The 24,396-nt window shown below is 29.5% G+C and overlaps 2 protein-coding genes across 6 annotated transcripts in view; both read right to left on the reverse strand.

The window, feature by feature from the left end:
* The window catches only part of Grip (Glutamate receptor interacting protein), a 36,261-nt gene extending 23,601 nt beyond the window's left edge, over positions 1-12,660 (reverse strand). Inside the window, exons 1-2 of one of the 5 annotated variants that reach the window (XM_011059688.2) lie at positions 12,532-12,623; positions 12,211-12,436 (exon numbers count right to left, since the gene is read on the reverse strand). In XM_011059688.2, the coding sequence (XP_011057990.1) occupies positions 12,211-12,297 (87 nt within the window). In that variant the 5' untranslated portion in view covers positions 12,298-12,436; positions 12,532-12,623. The other 4 variants (XM_011059693.2, XM_011059689.2, XM_011059692.2 and 1 more) reach the window with 4 other exon arrangements.
* Positions 12,661-18,561: 5,901 nt separating this feature from the next.
* Positions 18,562-23,640, reverse strand: RanBP3 (ran-binding protein 3). Its single transcript, XM_011059676.2, has 5 exons — positions 23,610-23,640; positions 23,264-23,392; positions 23,044-23,124; positions 22,276-22,967; positions 18,562-21,900 (listed from the first exon to the last, which is right to left on the reverse strand). The coding sequence occupies exons 1-5, from the start codon at positions 23,632-23,634 to the stop codon at positions 21,589-21,591; spliced, it is 1,239 nt and encodes a 412-aa protein (XP_011057978.1). The 5' UTR covers positions 23,635-23,640; the 3' UTR covers positions 18,562-21,588.
* Between the last annotated feature and the right edge of the window lie 756 nt (positions 23,641-24,396).

Here is a 24,396-nt window from a genome sequence, read left to right on the forward strand (position 1 = left end):
ATGTTAATCGGATAAAAATTGTAAGAATAACGTTGCACGCAAATTTGAAAAACTTTATTTTGAAAAAAACGCAGCTGTTCAGTAGGGCGTAGAGAGACGCTTCATTTAGTCAGTTCTAACACTATAATACAGTTCGAATTTCATTCTAAAAATATTAGGTGTAGTAAAAAGAAATCCATTATTTTTACTACACCTATATATACGTAACGTAAACTATAGATTTTCGAAAATCTATAGTTCACATTACAAATACTGTAAATTTTCAGTGCTGACAATGTATATCAGAACATATATATCAGAACAATGTATATCAGAACATAGCGGTCATTTTATTTTTATGAGATATATGTATTTCACTAAATACATATATACGATTTAGACGGTTCGGCGTTTCGCTGGAATTACCAGAAGCAGAAAATAATCAAAAAAATTAAATAAGCAACTAAAGCAATACCAATAATACGGAAAGCACCACGTATTTTACGTGCCATATATTATAAATGCGTCATATCGCCAGTTTGACTTTACGAATTATAATTATATTTTTTATAAAAATGTCTTATCTTTGTTCTTAAATATGTCTTAAAACGATGATTTGAAAGATGACTTAAACGGATGTCTGAACGACATCTTAAAAAAGGTTGTCTTTAAAACTTACTAAAAGTCATCCTAAAGACATTTTTGTCTTACAAATGTCTCTTTTAAGTTGTCTGAAAGACACCTTTAAGAAGATTATCTTTAAAGCTTAATTGAAACTTAATTGAAAGTCAGCTTAAAGTCGTCTTTTCGAAAAAAATCTTTAGACAGACGTCTCTTTTAAATCGTCTTTTTGAATGTCTGTAAGACATGTGTTTATTGATTTTTATTCAATATAAGCAAATGTCTCATTAATACTATTTTGAACAGATATTTAAAATTTCTATTTTCAATATAAGTAAATTTTTATTTTCATTATACAAGAAACGAATTACTTACGATCAATTATCAATTACGTGCCTAAACTTCACGCTTAATAGTAATGCCAAAATGAACGACTTTACTTATTTAATGTGAGCACTGACAAACCAAATTGAACACCAAAAAACAACGCTTATAAGCATGAGCTCTTACGTGTGAGCGTGCAAACCGAACGCAGCCATGATGTGTGCAGTTCAGCCAAACCACGCCTACTATTGTTCCGATTGCCGCGCCATCAGTAGGAAGCAAGGGTTACCAACTGTGAAACGCGAAACATGGGATGATATTCATAGTCCATTCTTATTTTACATTTTGACAAACTTTATGTTTCTCTTTTTATAGAAAGAGAATCTAAAATCCATTATAAAGTGTATCAAACAAGAAAAGATTCAATTTCACGACGCAAAACAGGCCGATATCTACAATCGATTCTTGCATTTAAGACTGTCTTAAGTATAGCCTTAAGATATCAATCCGAGGATTGTATTAGCATCTTAAGACATTATTTAATTTTAAAATAAAAATGAATTATATGAATACCGCCCCATATTTAACGTTTCACACTTGATAGCCTTCTTCCTTATGAACAGTCCATAGACGGAGAAGGCAGAGATTTAGAAAGAGACACTGTCCAATCTCAGAAATTGCACACATCATATTATTCCTTCCACCATGGTTATTACCTAAGTTTTAAGTCTTAAACTGTAAGAAATTAATTTTCTTGTAGCTTGACTTAAAGCTTAGATAATATATGACTTATTGTAGAATGCCCATTATTCTCTACAGAAATGTCAAATCCATGAATTAATTGTTAAACGAAACTAAACGCTGCTACAAAACATTTTCTATCCGATGACTTCAGTGATCGCTGTTTATCTGAAAAATAGGGCAATAGGAACAGGGAATAAGAAATTTCGATCTATCAGAAACTGTGTACTCTGTATAAAATGCCTGTTTTCTGACATAAGTATTAAATCTGTTATTTCTTAATTACAAATAAATGCCGAGCGCAGCTGTTATATAATGTGAATATAACAATAATATATAGATTTTATAAATGTTATATAATATATAATATTGTATAACTGTTATTTATCTTCGACATAACATTTGTTATACAAATGTGTTACACTGAATGTGAAACATTATGTTGCCGTTACTTTACTGTAACAAGTACATATCAAAATAATCCAACAGTTATATAACAGTTATTTCGTAACTATGTAACAATATATATTTTATTAATATTACTACAATATAATATTTTGTTATATTATGTGATATTTCCAGATTATATCGTAGCTATACTCCGTGTTTGTTGAGTATATTTTTCAATAAATATTGATGCATTTACTATTTAATCAAATTAAATTAAATTTTATATAAATTGGAATTTCTGTATTAAAAATAAAATATGCATACATGTGTATTCCGTACACGTTATCATGTGATATATATTTCCAACTTTTCCCGTAACGGCATTAAAATCACAGCATCCCAATTTTCCGTAAGTTTTCCGTGTTTTGAGCCTATTTTTATCCTCGAGTTTAGTCTCTTTCTTTTTACTCCGTGGATAGCGTTGAGAATATCTTAGATTATACTATCCGTTCTGAATTCTTAACACTCTTTCCAGTGCATTGACTGCTTCTATTTTGACCATGGTAGAAATATAAAGGTTTTCTCTTGCGTATACTCAGCTAATGAGAATTGCAGCTTGACTGCATTATCACTAAGCAACATTAATGAATTATGTGCAATTTGATATTAAAATTATGGAAAAGTGCATATTTTAAGATGGAAATTAATTTTTGTTGTTATTTACAAATAGATAATAAGAAATTTTGAGTATTTATATTAAAAAATATTAAAGGACAAAATTTGCAAAGTGACATTTTAAAGTCGATCAATATTTTAAAGAGTTTTTATGTAAAAAATTTCAATCTTTATATTTTCACGTAAATGTGTAAAAAATAAAAGATTTTGCACATACAATTGTAATATATTAATGTATTGTATTAAGTGTAAAATGTTGTATTTATTAAGTATAAAAATTTTTGAGAGGATAGTTTTATATTTGATAATGGAAGTAATGGAGATAATGAAGTAAAATTTTGAGGAATTTTGAGAGGAAGATTACGTATAAATAAAAAAAACGTGGAAAACTTATCAAAGCAGACTCATTATCAAATATCCACAACAATCTCATAACAATGAATGCTTTCCATTTGATGACACAAATCGACACAAGTCGACACAAGTCCTTTTTGACATTTAGAGAGTTACAAAGATAGAACAACACTTGTGTCGATTTGTGTCATCAAATAGAAAGCATCCAATATCAAGCAGTCACGTTTATGACAGTGGACAGCTATATTATATTGAAGCGAAGCGCTCCGAAAAGTACCGAGTCTGCATTAATGTGACGTCATCAAGCTGATGCGCAATAGAGTTCTAAATTCGTCCATGGGATGAGAATACCCTTATATTATATTTCTACCATGATTTTGACTTGAGACAGTTGATACGTTTGATGCATACATGCAGTCTATGCACTTCATAAAAATGATCACTTTTGCTTCAACGTTCAATAACTCGATGAAAAGAAATCGTACAACACTCAATGAAAAAGGAAATTGAAGGTAAAGATTCACTCTTTCGACTGCTGGTTATTTTAAAGTAACTATTATAACCATTTATAAAAAATAACCATTTAGCCCATCATTGTATCGGAACAACATGAATGTCAAAAAAATGGAACACACAGTGTTAAAAAAATATGTTTTTCCTGGTGGAAAAATTTTGCTGAAATTATTTCATATTTCAGAAATTAATGAAAATTTGTTGAAATTTCATTTAAAAATGAATTTTTTTTAAATCACTCCCAGTAAACGAGAATGGATTGAAATGGATTAAAATGAATTCAGATTTTCAGAAATACGGATTCATGAATGTTAAAGTGAATCCTTTTCAATCCTGAATGTATTTTTATTCGTTTATAGAGATTGCATAGAACATATCTCTATGCCTTTCAATCTAAAAATATTATAATATTAGCATTTTCTGTGCAGATGGTGAATACTATTCAATTCAGAATTGTGAATAGGAAGTACTGTTTTTTTAATTTAGTTAAATTCAAAAATAATATCAGCAATTTCTGTGCAACGTGAATACTGTTCAATTCAAGATTCTGAATATAAAATGCAGTTTTTTAATCTAAATGAATAAAAAAAGTTTTTATCCAAAAATGGACCATAAATGCTATTTAAATTATTCAAAATTATAAGTAGAAAATTTTTCATTTTAATACAACTAAGTTAAAAAAAGTTGTAAAAATAATTGAGCCATGTTCTTTTGTTTCTCTTTGATTAGAAATAAAATGAATGATCAATGTGAACATTCACAAATCAGGTCGAACCAGTCCATATATTAGGCTAATTGCGTGCCGTGATTGGCCTGGAATTATCTGACACTTATTCAATGTTGTCTCATAATAATATAAATTGTTTTTATTTTATTATATCTGTTAAATGATGATATTTTTATTATATCTATATAATTTCGTTACTAGTTTACCTGGTTGTAATTGAAGTAGAGAATGAATAACACATTTACCAATTGAAGAAGAGGTGTAGTGGGTAACATAGAAAATTCATAATCCCGAGGTCCCAGGTTCGAATCCCACTAAAGTGTATTTTTAATACTAAGAGAAGTGATTAATGTCAGGTATAATTATTATAAAAATGATTAGGTGTTATAAAAATGTCTTAGGAATAAAATTTGTAATCCTTAAATATGAATGTTTTTTTTTTAAATATTAAACTGATGTCAGCCAATTCATTTCAATCTATTCAATCTATTTTCATGGATTTAAAATGCACATTAAAAAAATTTTAATCCATTCTCGTTCTAAAATAGTTCTATTTCAACAAAGAAACTTGCAACAGTTGCGAAATAAGCATTCGTTTTATTAATAGATATACATGTATATGGCCTTATGTGTTAGTTTGTATTGATAAAACAGATGAAGTTCTCAGCAAATATTTTAGAAATATTTATTTATATTTACTATGAACATTATATAAAATATTTAGTCTGTATTTTAATAACATTTTGAATAAATTTTATAAATATGTATAAAATATTTATTAACATCAAACGAAATAAAACGGTAATTGGAGATAAAATCTGGTCTATGTATTCGACAAGAAAAAATTTCATTAAAAATAATTCGAATATATTATTCACACATGCAAATAAGGACAATGTGACGATTGTTATGAACAAAACCGAATATCCCAGGAAAATATTTTATATGTAATTATACAAAATTATATAAAATTATATACAATTTTATATATTTGTATATAGATGGACATATTTTATATATAATTATATATAATTCTATATAATTATAAGAATGTTTCATTTTTTTTTTAAGTGATATAGTCGATTATCTCGCGAATCGATGATTTTATTGAAAAATTTTTCGAACGAAAGTTGCATGCTTAAAGAGGGACGCATGGAAATGTGGACTTGACCTTGAGTGACGTTGTCAAAATCAGGTCAAGGTCATTAATATTTTTTTAAATGGAAACTCCTATTTTTTATTACATATTCTTATTGAGAGCTTTCCAAAACACTACAGGGTGCGTCACCAAAATCCGGATAAATCAAACAATTTCTTTAAATAAAATGTTTTTAATGAAAAATTAAATATTACAAAAAATCCTTTTACATGCCACTTGGGGAATCCCTGTAGAGCACAATTATTCGATGTATCCCGCATTAGCTTGAATGACAGCCTCTATTCTCGGTCTGAAGCGTTCGAAGCACACACGCTGTCCATGCCGACGAATGTTGCCTCAATAGCGGTCCTTAATGATGTCACATTGGGATGCCGAGACTTGTTTGTGATCCTTTCAACTACGCTTCATACGTAGTAGTCCAAGGGATTTAAATCTGGGCTGTCAGAATGGTTAAGAGGTCAGAGAGAGCCGAGGCGAGCAACTCGCCTTGTCCTAGCAGCCTCAGAGAGCGTCTGTCATATTTTTAATGTGTATCTTGTGTAAGGTCCTTTTCGGCAATTCGACGCATTGTTGGCTCGCTTACACCAACAATCTAGATGCTAATTTTCGCAACGATTGCCTTGGGTTATACGAAATCAGTGCTTGAGCCCTTTCAACGACTGCGAGAGTCCACGCGGTGCCTTCTTTCGAGTAACTCTTCCTCGCTGGCATACAGGAATCTTCGTTGGACTGTTCTAAAGCCGTCTATTTTGCCACAACGTCATAAACGTTGATCTCAGTATCCAAAGAACCGAATTATTTCCGTTGCTGAATATCTAGCGCGGAGGCCTTCGATGATCGTGGCTCTTCGATTATACTCTGCACTTTCAACATCACTGCCATTTTGAGAATATGACTGTTTACTAAAAGCATCAGACTTTCTCGAACGCCAATAATAACCTCTGGCGGAGACACAATATAGCGGAAAATTTAAATTGAAATTTGTCCGGATCCGGTGACGCACCCTGTATAATAAAGCTACGTTTCATTGAGTACTTTTCAAGTTATGGAACTTGAAAGTTACAGTACCGGCGTTATCCATGTACGCATGCGCGTGTGAGCGGGATTCTTACCGCGCGTCTCCGCGATCTATCTACATTGCTTGACATACGCTCACGCGCATAGAATTGAGTCCAATCCTTCCCAATTGAACAATTTAACTTTCCTCTTTTTTTTGTATAGCTTTTTCTTTCAATTTTTTTATATTAGTTGGCTTTTTCAAAGCTTTTTTCAAAAAGCTTACAGTTCAAATGAAATTGTTGATATTATTCTTGTGCTTGGTGAAGCTGGACAAAATTATTGCAGAACAGAAAAATTGTATCGCAATAGGTATCCATTTAGACGACATTTAAAGATTAGAAAAAGACAAAGAATAAGTTGAATCGAGGTTAAAGTTAATTTACATTGGTGGAAATAGGCATTAATCGGTCGAATCAGTGATTGGTCTTGCCTTATAACTTAACAAGTACTTAACGAAAAGTATTTTATTATAGTGTTTTGGAAAGCTCTCGAGATAAGCTACAATAATATGTAATAAAAAATAGGCGGGGGGGATTTCCATTTAAAAAAACATTAATGACATTAACCTGATTTTAACAAGGTCACTCAAAGTCAAGTCCATATTTCCATCATGTGTCCTCCTTCAAGTCATGCAACTTTCGTTCGAAAAATTTTTCAATAAAATCATCAATTCGCGAGACAATCAATCATATCACTTAAAATGAAACATCCTGTATATAATTTTATGTATAATTTAATATAATTTTATATATAATTATATAAAATTTTATATTGATTGATGGTATTAATAATAGATGGCAACTTATCCAAGACAATACGTGTTTGTCTAAAGCAGAGTTCATTGATGCAATAAAAATAGTTTTGAATTCCACATTTTTTACATTTAATGACAAGTTTTACAGACATTTGAAATAGTGAGGTCACCTCACAGGTTTATTCCTAATAATCGCGAACATAGTTTTACAAAACTTGGAACTGGTTTTAATAAATTGACAATTGATTTACCATTTTATGTGCAGTATGTTGACGACATTGCTCTCGCAATTGACAGATAAAGCATCAATGAACTTGTTGAAGTATTTAATAATTACCGCCCACAATTGAAAAATTCACGTGGAAGAAGATGGTGCTAGACTTAATTTTCTAGCTGTAACATTGATAAAAAGGAATGAACATTACTAATGACTGGTATCAGAAGGATGGTACCTTAATTACTTCTCACAACACCTCTTGTGTCAGAAAATTGGAATCATTAGGCTTGATTGAGGGTTCTTTGTCTATCACATCTCTCATTCCATACTAAAAATTTTTGATCATCAAAATTTATTGTAAAGCGATTCGCTAAAATTAATTTTTTCCGTCATCACACAAAAAAATTTAATATTTGGAAACGACGAAGTTCAAGCTACAATCCCAGACAAAATAAAAGAATTTATTTTATAGTGACGAGCATCTCAAAAAAATGAAAAATTTCTTAAAGAAAAGTAACATAGTCCGCATAGCTTACAAGGAAATCAATAAATTGTGTAGTTTCATAAAGATTCATTAGGACAAGTTTCCCCTGATGGCACACTCTTGTGTATAAAATTAATTATAAGGACTATGATGCCACATATGTGAATCAGGCAGATAGGTTAAAATCTTCCATTAGTAAACACAGAAACTATATCAACTGGAATACCATACAGTATTTGGTTATTAAGGAACATCGATTAGAATATTTTCATTGAATTTGATTGAGACAACATACGCATCTTAAATGAGAAAAAAAATATTGAATAAGAGATTCATCTCAGAAATCATTTTTATCAAACAATAAACTAATGGATTAAATTTACAGAAACTCAGTACGATACTGAATTATTGGATAAAACATATGATAGTATAGTTATGTTTAAATGACGGCCTTCCTTTGTTTTTTATAATTTAAATATTTGTACTATGTGTCTTTTCTTGTTGTCTCGTCAAATGAGACTCGACATTCGGCGCATTACAGCTTAATAACGTTTCGATAATCATGTAAGTTACGAAAAAATTTTGCTTATGTTTTATTATATAACGATTCGATAAATTATTGTAGTGTACTAGGAAGTGCAATGACATCGCCGTTACATCACTAGCTAACTAATTTCTGTTAATATTTAATATGTGAGCATTGAGAATCCGAAGAAATCGAAATTAAATCGTTTACGATTGAAATTATTTTATTTTAAATAAATCAAATTTCACATTGATATCCTGTATTGGCTCTAATCGGCATTACTTGATTATATTAAAATATTTATATAATATTTTTTAAAAAATAAATAGAAATAAAATTTATATTTTTCATAAATATCCTGTGCTATTTGAATTATTTTCACCAGAATATGATTGATTTATAGCATCTTAAAAATATACTTAAAATATAAAAATTAAATATAAAAATTGACTACGAATATATTAGCTTTAGTTCTTAAGAGGAATTTACTGCGTTGATTATAATTAAAAGATATTCACAATTAATATAGGGTCTTGTATCACCTATGTCTAGGAAAAATGTTATATATATGGACATATTTTATATCCTGATAGCAAAACCTGCGGAGACAGATTTTGAGTAGAGCCTGCTATTATAGGCGCCCGACTTACCAGGGCTGGGTAAAATGCCTTTCGAATTCCATTTAAAATACTAATTATAAAATATACTTTATAAAAGTATATTTAAAATGCAAAATGCAAAATAGGTTTATCGAATTCATTTTAAATGTAAAATGGATAAATAGCTATTTTTTATGATTTTAGAATGCAAAATGGTCCGATCCAGCGGAAAAAAAATTTTAAGAACAAAGTACAGAAAAACTAGATTGAGACAAGATCTTAGAAATTCTTAATTTTTCATAAATATTTATGTTAAGACGTAGAGTGAGATTTGTTTGTCTCAAAAATTCTTAGTTTTTCGTACATATTCGTAATGGAATCGACGTAGAACAGCATTGTTTAAGGAAGGAGGATTTTTTGGCTTTTTAATCAAACAACGCTATATGTACGTTACACGGTAAAAATCCACAGACAAATGCGGACACAGATGGTTTTTTAATCAAAATCTGATCGAGTTTGCTGTCAATTTACGCGCAAATTGGCAGCAAATTCGATCAGATTTTGACTACAAAATCATAACATCTGTGTCCGCACTTGACTATGAATTTGTCAACAAAACCTCCTGACATGTTTTGCCAAATTACTGATAAAACCCGAGAGTCTGCTGACATAATCTGACAGCAGATTGCAAGCAAAAACCGAGCAGAGTCTGTTGACGTAAGTTATATCACATAACCTGGCAGCAGATTGGCAGCAGAAACCGAGCAAGATCTGTCATTTTCATTTAAATTGAGCTGATTTTTTATAAAAAATTTTGCGTACATAAATGATTTTATATATATATATATATATATATATATATGTATGTATATAATGCTTTGAAGCATTTGATAGACCAATTAGAAGAAAAAATTTTATAAACTGACCAGTTAAAAAACGCTTCAAAGCGTTTGCAGCATCGCGTTGACCGTATCCAATGACAGTACAAACTTTGTTTACAATTTATTGCCTTTCTGCAATCAAAAATTGGTAGCAAGCTCTGCTCAAAATCTGTCTCCGCAGGCTTTGCTATCAGAGTGCATATTGAGTAAACTGATGCATTATATGTTTGTCTTATATTTACTGGCATCACTTATTGGCATCATTTACTGACATACATTTACTGGCATTAAAATAGGATACGTTTCAAATGCAACAATGAATGGTTATGCATGCAATCAGTTGACGAAATTTCAAAAACAAATGGTCAGCAATAGCGGTACCCAGACATAGAATATTTATGATAAATATTTATTATTATTCGTTTTTTTTAATGTTATATAAATATTTTATACATATTTTATATAAAGCTTTATTCGAAATATTAAAAGATAGACTAAATATTTAATATAATATTTATGATAAATATATTTCCATTAAATATTTGTTATTTGAATTATGTCTTATTAAGTATTTCTATAACATTTACTACAAGACTTATAATAAATATTACATAATATTACATAATATTTATAATAAATGTTTATGATCTGTGCTTCAATCTAAGACCACAAAAATATTTACAAAATATTTATTTTACAAAATAAGTCTTTTAAATATTAGAAATATTTTGTAAATATTTTATAAATATTGTGTGACGTCTGAGTACGTTATCAGCAAGATGACAATAATATAACAGCAAGGAATGATTAATTATTCCATCTTGAACATTATGACGAAAATATGACGGCAACAAAACATAAATAACGATATCCATCCGTTACGTATATGTCTTGTATAAGCTATGAAGTTTTTTAATCGATGCCATTGTAGTTCATTGCTAACAAAATGTTATCGAAATCACTCATCCGCGAGCATTATCTCCGCCGACAAAGGATCACGGCAGAGATGCATTATCCATAAATAAGAATCACATGGGAAAGAATACAAGCAGCCCAATATTTCATATGTGAAGTATGAGTGATGCGGATTTCAGCACTTGCAGCAAGGTTAATAGCATGAAGAGAGTATAAGAAGATTATATGATTTTGTAGGCAAAATCTGATCGAATTTGTTGCCAATTTGGCTCCAAATTGTGTGCTAACATTTTGCTATCAGGGTATATAATTATATATAATTGTATATTATATAATTGTATATAAAATATGTCAACTCTTTATATAATTATATATAACTTTTTATAATTTTATATAATTATATTAGGTGTTGGAATTAATTCGTAGCGTTTTACAAGTGATGAGAAGTACTTTCATTAATGTATTTTTTAATGCTCATGTGAAATAAATAACATTCTTTCATTAAAAAACGCTACGAATTAATTCCAACACCTAATATATATTGTAATTGTATATAAAATGTTTTTTCCCGGGTTATTAAGGTTAATCCCAGTAAACACCAATTAACAGTAATACAAATTATGTTATAATTTCCCACTCAACAATATAAATGCAATATAACACATGTGTTATGTTGCATTTGTATTGTATTATTAATTAATTGGTGTTTACTGGGATATATTTACCAAACATTTTTTAAATTATATTATTTAAATTTAAATTTTCCAGCATATAAAGTTTTTTTAATTTTTTTAAATACAAATATGATGTTAGATTGATAAACTTAATTTAAATTACATAAAAAAAAAATTCCTATACATGAAACATTCCAAAAATATTTATTCTGACATTTTGAATTTATCAATTTTGATATTAAATTTATCAATTTTGATATTAAATATTCAGCGATTTCAAAAAATCCTTAAATTTAAATAATGTAATTAAAAAATATTTTTTTAATATATTCTTAATGACATGTGTAAATTATACTGTAATAAGAATTCTTTTCTTAATATAATTATTGATATAACAAATACCTTTCAAAAATAAAAAATTCTAACATATTTAATTTTTATTTCAATAAAATTTCTCCAATATATCACATATCGAAAATATAATATACCAAAATACATTTATAAAAGCCTTTCTTGTAATTTTAACTGTAAATTAAATATTTTAAAATTGTGACGAAATAGAACAATTTGGTAAATAAGATCATATTCATTGCTCAAAAAACTACGAGAATTAATTACCTTCGATCTTATGCATTTTTTGTTGACTAATATAATAAATTTACAAAAGCTGACATGTTTATGGGAATAAAACACATCCATACGCATATGCGTAATATATGAGCATGTATATGTTTTTTTATTATCATAGCTTTCATATCAGCTTTGGAAAATTTATTAAATATTGAAAGGAAGAACTCATCAGCGTACGCACACCCGAATATGTATCGATTCTCTGATGCATCAGCTTAATTAGAAAAAATAAACCTTTTATCTAGCGGGAAAAGAACAGCAACGCGAATAAGAAATTAAATACTGGCATAATCAATAACTTTTGCTCACGTATTAAATGAATTATGCCTTGGTTTCTTTGTTCTGTATATAATGCATGAAACCATTTGCACTGCTTGCCGCGACCGAAACCTTATAGAACTGAACGCAGAACTGTAACGAGTCACGATATGACTCTCAAAAATAACTCCTTCTATATAGGACCGCATCTCCGTGCAGACGAACGGTTCTATTTATATGATCGACATCACGTTTTTGTTTTATGTGGAAAGATTATGCGGCCCTGTGTACGCATACTCCGTATTAATCATAATGTCGAATAAGAGGCATGCTTTCCATTAAACTTTATACCTCATTTATTTATAACCATTTTAAATGTGATTTCTATATCAGATTAGATATATTCAAGAATGTCTCTCTCTTTCTCTTTCTCCTTTCTCCCTTCCTTTCTCTGTCTATTTTTATTTTATTCTCTTGTTTCTCCCTCTTTTTATATTTTTTAATATTTTTTGGATGTATAGAATGAATCAGGAATAAATTAAACTATGATTTTAAATAATAATATAAACTAAGACTCAAACAATTAAAAAATTAACATAAAAGGCTACTTAAATCATTTAGTTCTTATATATGACTTAAGTATTGGAATAAACAATGTTCTATAGACCTGAGTAATTTGATACTAATAATTATAGACGTATATAGTTGCAATGAAGCGCCTTCTTGTTCATCAAGCTATACCATCTATAAAGATTGTAATTGTTGGATAATGTGAAGATTATAATACTGGTAGAATTGCTGAATTGTGAACGAATTTTGTACGACACTGAAGATGACCCGATAAGAATCGAAACGTTTGTATATTTATTTGATTTTTATGAATTTTTATTGTTAATGATTATTATCCTGTGCGACTTGTAGCCTTTTAAGCGAATTTTTTATGATTTTAAACCAATTCAGTTTCGTTATATTCTTGAGACATAAACAAATAATTGATGTTTTTCTTCATTTTAGTTAAATATTAGAATTATCCGCTCGTGTTGTTAGTTAATATAAACCTCATATTTCTTCATAATACTCTCTCTTATCTCTTTTTCGTTCTAAAAGATTTAAAGGCCATTGCATGTAAAAATTTTAATCCTAAAAAACATAAAATTCTAAAAGGCGATAAATTGATTGGTAATGAGGTAAGTGATAAATTATATAATTATGTCTTCCCGTTGATTGGTCATAAGGATAAGACGCGTTAATCGCAATCTTTTGACGAAAACTTGCAATTATAATTACGGCTTTGAGGTTATGACGTTTCATTTGTGTTGTTTCTGTTTAGAAGACGCGGCAATAATTGATTCCAACTCAGTAGCCAATCAATGTATAGCTTTTTGTGGTCTTACGATTACGATTACGACTTTTACGTACAATGGCCTTAAGGCTTATCTTGATTTTATTACTAATTATAAGAAAAGACATAATTTTTCTATATATTGGATCATCTAAAAAGTATCCGTGGTTTTTTGTCACTAGATGTGTTGATGGTCATATATCTAGTGACAAAGTACCGCGGATACTTTTTAAATGATTCAATACATTGTAATGCTTATACAAGATGTCCCAGATTGACTGCCAAATATTTCGTGCACAAGTAGAGCAAGCTAAAATGAGTCGAAAAGTTCTCTACCATTTTGCAATTTTCGCAATAATTAACAAAATACCAATTATTAAAAATCGCCGACTATTCGTTTTCAGTTATTTTTTATTCAAATATTATCAACTTTACAGGAAAATAGCAAAAGACAAAAATTGCTTATTTTCTTCTCATAGAAAATTTTTTCAAAATGCGAACGAAATATTTGGCGATCATTCTGGAATACCTACCCTGTATAATATCCCAGACAGCACAGAATATTTATGATAAATATTTATTATTATTTATTTTTTTGAAATGTTATATAAATATTTTATATAAAGCTTTATTCGCGAAATATTATTTAAAGAAATTAAATATTTAATTTTATTTTTTTTATTTTAATGTAATTTTATGATAAGTATATAAATAAATATTTTTGTTGAGTATTTTTTATTTGAAGTATAATTATGTCTCATTAAGTATTTCCATAGGATTTACTACAAAATTTACAATAAATATTTTATAAAATTTATAATAAACGTTTATGATTTATGCCCAATCTAAAACCACAAAAATATTTACAAAATATTTAAAATAAGTCTTATAAATATTTATAAATATTTTGAAAATATTTTATAAATATTGTATGCTATCTGGGATAGGAAAATTTATTCTTTTTCTGGTACAATTTAAAAATATAAAGACTGGAACGTAAGGGGAAGTAGGAATTAGCACGATATTCGGTGAGCAAGCATAATAATGGAAATGTTTATATGCCCATTTTTAATATAAAAGTATGAAAATATAAAATGGTGGTATAAAATCCGTACGCATTTCGACTTCAAATCATTCACAACGGTATTAATATAATTTTAATTCAGCAGAAGTAGTGCATCAACCATGGTGCCTATCATCCAATATTACAAAGAGGTCCTTAGCTTCATCCCAGTTTACAGGCCAGAAAGAAACAAGAATTCTTATAAAGTAAAGCTATAATAAAAATGAGAATGTCACAGATATATGTGAAATTATTTTTAAAAAGAATCGACAAGGAGAATGCAAATTGACACTCACCGAATTGATGCAACTTGTGCGTACATATACAATAGTCAACCAGTAGAATATAATATTAATTTTGACAATTAGATGAAGTAACCAAGAGTGATCCAAATAATTTTTTCATCAAATGAAAAGAATAAAATGTAAATGTAGTTGTTCACTCTTCGGTTCACACGGAGACAAATAACATGTATCATAGTCGATACAAGCGTTAACTCGAAACAATCAAAAACATAATTGTAACATTAATTTTTAAATAGAATTCAGAATTGACGTATAGGTCTAAAAATTCAGTATCTTTAGAGGTTTAAACTTCTTTTTTATGTTTTTATATGCAACATTTCAGAAGTTAATCTTTTGTTGTAATTCCTTTCTATATCTAAAATTTTCTATATCTAAACTCTGTCCTAATCGAATTCATGGTCAAATTGCAATCTGTAATCTGTAATGACTGAATAAGAAGACGTCTTTCTTCTAATGTGATTTCGGTGTTCAGAAATGCATGTATGTAGTTGACGACTAGTTTGTCCCACATAAGAAGTTTGTCTTTGCAGTCTTTGCAGGCAATCTTTATATACGACGTTTCTCTATGCACTGGTTGGTAAAGGATCTTTCTGCACTTAGATTAGACTGCGAAGTTTATTGATACTATAAAATGCAATTTTGGATACCATATTGCTAATATTTTTCATTTTATAAGAATTCTTGGTTACAGGCCTTTTGACTTGTAAACTTGGATAAAACTAAGAAAACTCTTTGTATGATTGGCACTATGGTTGAGGCACTACTTATGCTGAAAATTATATTAATACCGTTGAGAATGACTCGAAGTAAATCGAAACGCATACAGATTTTGTACTAACCATTTTATATTTTCATACTTTTATATTAAAAATGGACATATAAATATTTCCATTATTATACTTGCGCACCGAGTACTGACTCCTACTTCCCCTTACATTTTAGTCTTTATATTGTTAAATATCAAGGAATTCTTCAATATTAATAATTTAAAAAATTTTTTAAATAAAAATACAATTTCTAGGTTCAATAAATAAACAATTAAAAATAATAAAAGTGAATTGAAGAGCTGAGTTCTACATTCTAATATTCTTTCTAAAAAAGAATTAAGATTTTAAGTTGATAGTCGAATATATATATCAAAGTATTGTTGCTCTCTACCCTGGAAGTGGTCCACTCACACACTGTTGTATGTACTGCCAATCATAGCGACTTCTGCATAAGGAGATTTTTTTGTTCTTCTTTCTGATTTCTGTGAGCTAAAAAAGAAATTAGCTTATTCATAATTGACTTGTGTGCAATTGATATACACTTGTTACCTCCTTTCGGCAATACCGATTAGGAAATGTGAGGAAAATAATTGGACGCGTTCAAGTCGACAAAGTCGGCTAGCCGAGCAAATGAATATGATTGGTTATTACTTATAGATCCAACCAATCACATTCAATCGCTCGGCGAGCAAGCTAGCAGATTTGTTCAGATTTGAATGCGCCCATTAACTATAATTAGTTAATTTTTTACAACTTATGGCTTGCTAGAGACGCTCTAATCAGAGTTATACTCTGATTAGCGAAATACTTTTCAATGGTCCATTATTTTTCAGAAATACCTGAGAGAAGGAGAGAGAGAGAGAGAGAGAGAAAGAGAGAGAGAGAGAGAGAGAGAGAGAGAGAGAGAGAGAGAGATAAAAGATAGAACAGAAAGGGACAGAGAAAGAAATGATGAATGTTACTATAGACAATTCTTCAAACGCACGTTAAATTCAAGCGAATTAGTTGCACGTTCATTGCGTTGAACATTGAATAAAATACCAAAAGTAAATTATCAATATGTAATTATGGATTCAATTGAATTGGTCGCACGTTTCATTTCTATTGGGTGAGATACAGAAAGCAAATAATTAATTTGTGATTACTGATTCAAGATTATGGATAGAAACCAGATTTAAAAAAATTCAAAAACTTGATTCGACGTCACTTTAATTAATAATTTTCAAGATTTTTCAATAATTTTTCGTTTGTTGGATCACTTTATTTAAGAGGATATTCTAAAAGCTGAATTTTTATGCTATTTTTGTAAATTTTTTAAAATATAATATAAAGTTTTTTGAAACGGAGTTTTTTCCTACATATATTTAAAGTATGTTTTTTTTATTAAAAAATAATTATAAATATGCGCCATATAAAATATTAAATAAAGTGATGAAAAAAAGATAGGTCCATGGCTTCCACGATTCCAGCTTTTCTGCTGATCTGAAACAAAACATTTAGGGTGTTGTTATATGCGGCGTAATTTGCATAAGCGTAACTTGCACCAACCAATCATATCGTTTCACTTGAACATCAATTTTTGCCTAGTTATTTTATGCTTTTTACGCCATTTTGTTGTTACGCTAAAACGTGATGGAACCATCTTGCATCACGTGGAAAATCGAAACCAGTCGAAACCTATATGGAACGGTACAAATTATAGACCCCTGTATTTTCATGTATTTTTCTGTGTATTTTTCAATACACAGTTTCTAATAGATTGAAATTCTTATTCTCTGTTCTCTGTTACTTTTATTGTGCGAAGCCCCTAATAATCCATCAATCAAGAGGAACCAAGATGGCGAATAAGAATACCTACTTAGGCTGCGTTCGGGGAGCGCGTTATCAGCGCTATTTGTATCATAGGCCGGTATTCATAGTTGGACCTTATATTTAAGACCTTAAGTACAGTTATAAAATATCATGAACCAATCAGATGGCCACATTAGCGATTCAAGACATTATTTAAGATGATTTTAAATTAAGAACCGACTATGAATACCAGCCATACTATCCTTGGTTTACATTTAATGGACGATGAAGATAGAATGACAGTGACAAATAGCGCTAATCGCTCTCCGAATTCAGCCCTAGTGTAGTGTAGTATATTAGTGCATCCCAGCCCAAATTGCTAGAACCTGTAGCGCAAAGAATAAAATTAGGAAACAATTAGAACTACAATGAGGATTTTATTTACATGTAAAATAAAATATGTACTTATAATAATTATAATATAAATAATAATAATGCCGTTATATTGTACATTTCCACAAACTTTTAAATATAAATCAAAGTACAAGTAATGGCAATATTATATCCTACAAATACTATAACTCATACCCAACCGTTCTCATATACTTTTTAATGATAAATTATACATATTTAAATCATTTATTTAAATGTACAGTTAATGTAACAAATTACCCATGCTGAACGAAAACGATGCCTGTAATTATGCATAATCTAATAATATATTCAGGATCTTCAACCCAGTAAACGAGAATGGATTAAAATGGATTGAAATTTTTTTTTATCCGAATGCATATTTTAAATAGCGAATACTACTTTTTTTTGGATTTAATTGAATTTAATTGGATTGAAAAACTACATTTCCTATTCACAAAATTTTGAATTTAACAGTATTCACAATTGCACAGAAAAAGTAATTAAAAAATCTAATATTATTTTTAGATTGAAAGGCATAGAGATATGTTCCATGCAATTCCTATAAATGAATAAAAATACATTCAGGATCGAAAAGCATTCATTTTAATATTCGTGAATAAATATTTCTGAAAATCTGAATCCATTTCAATTCATTTCAATCCATTCTCGTTTGCTGAGAATCTACGGGATTATCTTTCATAAGCAAGTAGAGCGAACTAAACTGAGTAGAAAAATTCTTTATTGTTTTGCTATTTTTATATTACTTTAGGAGATATTAATTTTTAAAGATCATTAAATAAACATGTATTCGCACGGACTATCACCAAGTATACGTTCATTGATCGCAGTCGTTCGTCGCGCGGAGATTGATAGGCGTGCACTAAGCATTATAATTCAATCAGCGCGCCTACCAAGCAGTTCTTCTTCCCCGAGCAACAAGCGGCCAATAGGTATATACTTCGCGATAGCCTGAACGAATACAAGTTTATTAATGATCTTTAAAAATTAATGTCTCCAAAGTATTGCGAAAATTGCAAAATGGTACACGACTTTTCAATTCAGTTCAGTCCACTCTATCTGCTCACGAGAGGCGATTCAGTAGGTCGAGAACACCCTGTATACAGGATGTATCTGAAATAACACCCACAATCATATGGTGCTATTCCTAATAAAAAACAGAGTCAAAAAGTCCTCTACTATTTTACAATTTTCACAATAATTAACGAGATATTAATTTCTAAAGATTGCCGAATAAATGAAATCACGCGCGCGCGATGTATAAGACAATTTTAAGATATCTTTCAGTATTTTTTGTGAAGATATTTTATAAAGATATTTCTTAAGGGGGTCTTAGGGATTCTAAAGTCTGTATTACCGATTAATTATAATTTTTGTATAACAATTATTTTTTTCTTTTTTACATTTTATAATAATTATTTTTTTCTCTTTTTTTAGATTTGAAATTTCTAGGATTAAAGTATATATTAAAGTATATATATGCCTATGAAGTGGAATTTATACCGAAAATGAAAAAAATTTTTCTTAAGATTTCAATTTCGAAATTTATTTGTCGTTCTCGGAATAAATTACACCTCACAGACATGGATTAATATGTATACTTTAATTTTGAAAAAAATTTCCGAATCTATAAAAGAGGAAAAAAAATAAGTTGTTCTTGCAAAGCATGTAATTTCATTTTAGGAGAAATATTTTTTTCTGCGCTTTGAATCTTAATTCCACAAACTCAGTATTGTTCGTTCAAGTAATCTGAATACCGCTTCATGCTTATTTTCAATCGATAAGTTGTAAAACTTATATTCAAGCAAATGTTAACCTTAGATGACAGCTGTACATGCTAAAAAAAGTAATTTTAATTTTTTTTTCGATTTTCTTGTGAAATCGTGTTTTCCGAAATTTCTTTTCGTACGTTCTTTAATTCTGTAAAAAAAAATTTTGCAATCCATGAAACTAATTCGGAGATTTTTCCTAAAATATCATAATCATGATAAAATAGGACTTTAGGATCCTCTTAAAGATAACTTTGGATATCTTGAAATTGTCTTATACATCGATTTAAACATTTTGCTCATTGGATAACTAAAAAAAGTATTGCGAAAAATGTAAAATGGTTTGATTTGGTTTTTTTATTAGGAATAGCACTATGATTAGTGGGCGTTATTTCAGATACATCCTGTATATACATACGCACGTAGTGTTCATTGTAATGATCTGCATGATTTTTCAGACACTTCCGACAGTTAAGAAAATGATCCAGCTCATAATACATGAATAATTAATAGTTCAAAATCTTCAAGATATCTTTGCATAATCGTATTATAAGTATATATGGACTAGTCCAATAGCTGGCACACTAGATTTATCCCCTATGGAATTTTTCTCATGGGCACATCTAAAATGTTTTTTTGTATATCAAACACCAATAAATAATGCTTAAGATCCTTGAAAAACAATAATTATAGATTGTGCAACTTCGGATCAAAATAGTATAATAACTGCTGTGCATAATAATTTTTGGAAACGAGAAGCAGAAGTTTAAGGAGACAAGCAATTTGAATATTTGCTTACATAAGTTACATCTTTTTTTTATTATGTTTACAATATCCTTTGCTAATGGATATTTATGATACATACACATTATGTACTTATGTAATAAAATAAGCAATAAAATCAATAAAACATCAATAAAAGTGACACTTCGATAGTAATTTCAATTTGTCCTGAAGACCTATACAATATTATGGAAAAAAAATTGTATGATGCTACTTAAAAAATTCAAGATGATTTTGATTTAAAAAAAAATTCTTTTAATTCTTTTATCGCATGCTGTAGTCTGCATAAAATAGATGAATATTCATCTTTCAACTTTTTTTTTAACTGTTGGAAGTATCTGAAAAATCATGCGAACTGTTATGCTGAACACCCTATATATATAAATACTTTAAAATTCTTGAGATTTTTTTAAAGAATCGTAATTACTAATTGTAATTTATTTTAAGATTTGTTATAACATATAGAATTAATATTATGTGCTTTAATCTGTTTTTTTTTATAACGCCCTTTTATTTAAAATGACATTAAATTTAAAATAAAAAAAGGGAATATATCGATTGAAAAGGATATAAACAAGTTTTATATTCTTAAAAAAAAAAAAAAAAAAATTGATGTGTACAAGAGCGTCAAACTTCATATTAAGTGCCACAACTTAATCTCCTCTTAATAAATACTGGTGCAACTACTGAAAGCTGCAACTTCTGGAGGAAGGCACAAATCATAGCCATTCTATTGCGCATACTAAATAGTCTTATTAATATTCCTGAAGAATTTAACTCCTTTCATATCTTAATGACCTCTATGTTGCACAAATTAAGCTGATGCTTAATGCCTCGCCAGAATTGTCAATGGCTGTCAATGGTCCGTTGCCAATTTCTTAGGATGGCGTTCTTGCGCGCGTTTAAGTCGCTGTAGTAAAAGACTGTGCAGTTGATCAACTTCTTTAGGTGCCGCTTGTACAATAAAGATTCGAATATCCCCGTGAACATCCATAGCAGTTAATCTTAATGATTTAGATCCAGCACGTTCTGCAGTCATACCCGGCCATACTTTTGTATTCAAGATCAAACGTTGTGTTCCAGCAGTACGGCCGACTAAACGAGATTCTTCATCTCGATCATTGAGTCTTAACATACCTCTCCCCCTTTCCTGCCAACTGCTCGTACTCTACAACATATAGCAACTATGAAATTAGTATTAAATTAGTATAATACATATGTAATACAATTTATATTGAGTATTCATTATTTATAAAATTTAATTAAATTTGAAGAATGACATATTGATTTTCTTTTTCTTTTTCATCAATAATTGACATTCAGCATTGGAATAATCTATTAGTATTAGCTGGAATAGTCTATAGGATACAACTGAATATAGATCCTACTGAATATAAAATTCAAATTTGTTTTATACCAATTAAAATTTTATATTCAGTAGAGACTTGTACCATTACAATTCATTTGAGTTTGTAAAATTTAATTTAAACTTCAATACAAATTACAAATATTAAAAAATGTATTATTCTCGAAATCTACATACCTTATCAAAGGCAAATAATTTGCAATTTATCTGAAGAACATTTGTTTCTCCTTCTTCACCAGTTAATAATGTTACTTGATTATATTTTCTTTTGTTTGCACGATTAGCTTCTTCCAATACCTGTGCTGCTTGAGTCAATGTTAAACCTGGCCTTACCATGGTACGGCAACTTGCAGCTGCATTTGAGAATAGAAGTTCAGATCCATTTTCATGACTTTCTTCACTTCTCATTTCATTTTTCTCTGAATTATTTGAACTTTCTATATCATTTGAAACAGTAACACGTTCTTTCAAATTCTGACCAAATACAAAACTAGGAGTGGATGTACTGGATGCCACAGAATTATTTATATTATTTTCATTCTCCTTAGTGCTTGCACCCAAAGGCAAAAATTTCAATTTTACATCTTCAGTAGATTTTTCTTCACTTTTAAAATCTTTAGTTGTTTCGGTTTTATTGCTCTTCGTTATGGACTCATCCTCACCTACAGAATTGTCACTAGTTTTTGTAAATGGATTGCGAAATTTTGCAGGTTGTAAAACAGTTTTGTCAGTAGTACCCGTAGAATTATTGGTTATCACACTTAATTGTGACGGTCTCAGTATAGACGACTTTGATTTGCTAGTTACAGGATTCAAAGATTCATTAATACCAAATGAATTTTCTAGTTTTGAAACAGCTAGCACAGAACCTACAAACATATAATATATACTAATACATAATGAAAATATCGCATTACATTTTCTTTTCAAATCATATAAACTTACAATGTTTCTTATTAAGAGACTTAACAGCTGCTGAAGTAGATTCTTGGTCATTAGTCTCTGCTGTACAGTGTTTTGTTTCATCTGCAAAATCCATGAATTTATCATATTCTATGACTAAATATCTCATTATATGATAAATAATTATTTTTAATTGTTATGCGCATTTGCCAATGAGACAATTATATGAGAAATTATATAAATATTTTAGAATAATCATAACCATGTGCATCCTGATCAGTTGGTGTTGCTGAATTGTTAATCGTTGAATCTTCGGTAAAATCTTCCAGTAACTCGTCAGGTGGATCAACCTTCAGAACAAGTGATGGATGATCGATATCCTCTATGCCCTCTAAAAATGAAACAGAAACAAAGTTTAAAAATCATTATCATGAATGGCTCGTCGATTTTTTAACATAAGTGGAAATATCATTGAAAAACGTTCTGTATTATATGTCATATGATGTTATATCATGTAATACAGAATATTTTTAATATTTAATCGATATTATTTCACTTCCAAGCACACAACACACATGCAACTGAGTCTAGAGAAATACAAAACGCACCCTCACAATCCGCCATTTTTTGCATTAAAATGAATATAGACAAATAAGGCCACCGTATTGCCCACAGAATAAGAAAGCAGGAGATTGAATTCGGGAATGAAAAGTAGGCTTCAATCGGCAGCGTTGTGAACCGGACCAGCCGCTTTCTGACACATGCGCGGCTAAAGCCGGTTCTACATTAGGGACTCCACACAATAAAAGGAACAGGAAACAGAGAACAAATAAAAATTTTAACCTATTAGAAATCATGTATTGTGAAATATACAGTTTCTGATAGGTTGAAATTCTTATTTTCTGTTCTCTGTTCTCTGAGGATCGATTCTGTATCTTCAAACGAAGTGAAAATTACAAAAGTGAGCGAATTTACTAGAATACTGAATTGGTCAACACCTAGTAAATTTGTTCACTTTTGTAATTTTCATCTTGTTTGAAGATATAAAATCGACCCCCTATTCCTTTTATTGTGTGGAGTCCCTTAGTTGTAAGCCGATCGCAAGTTTGTTGCGACAGCAATATCAATATGAAGCTTGCATTTTGAAATCAACGCTTCGTATTGACTATCGCAACAAATTTGCGATCAGCTTGCAACTAATGTAGAACCGGCTTAAGAGTTGCGGTACACAAATTTCGCAATGGTCTAGTTTCCACCGAGGGTTTAATCCGGATCAGAATGTAAGAACCAACCAACTACAATCGAGCATTCCCCTGTTGTTCGACTGTAACAGAGAAATACTCGATTATAGTTGGTTGGTTCTTATATTCTGATCTGATTTAAACCCTCGGTGGA

This window comes from Acromyrmex echinatior, chromosome 1 (assembly GCF_024713525.1).
Source record: "Acromyrmex echinatior isolate Ae372 chromosome 1, ASM2471352v2, whole genome shotgun sequence".
NCBI classification, from domain to species: Eukaryota; Metazoa; Arthropoda; class Insecta; order Hymenoptera; family Formicidae; genus Acromyrmex; species Acromyrmex echinatior.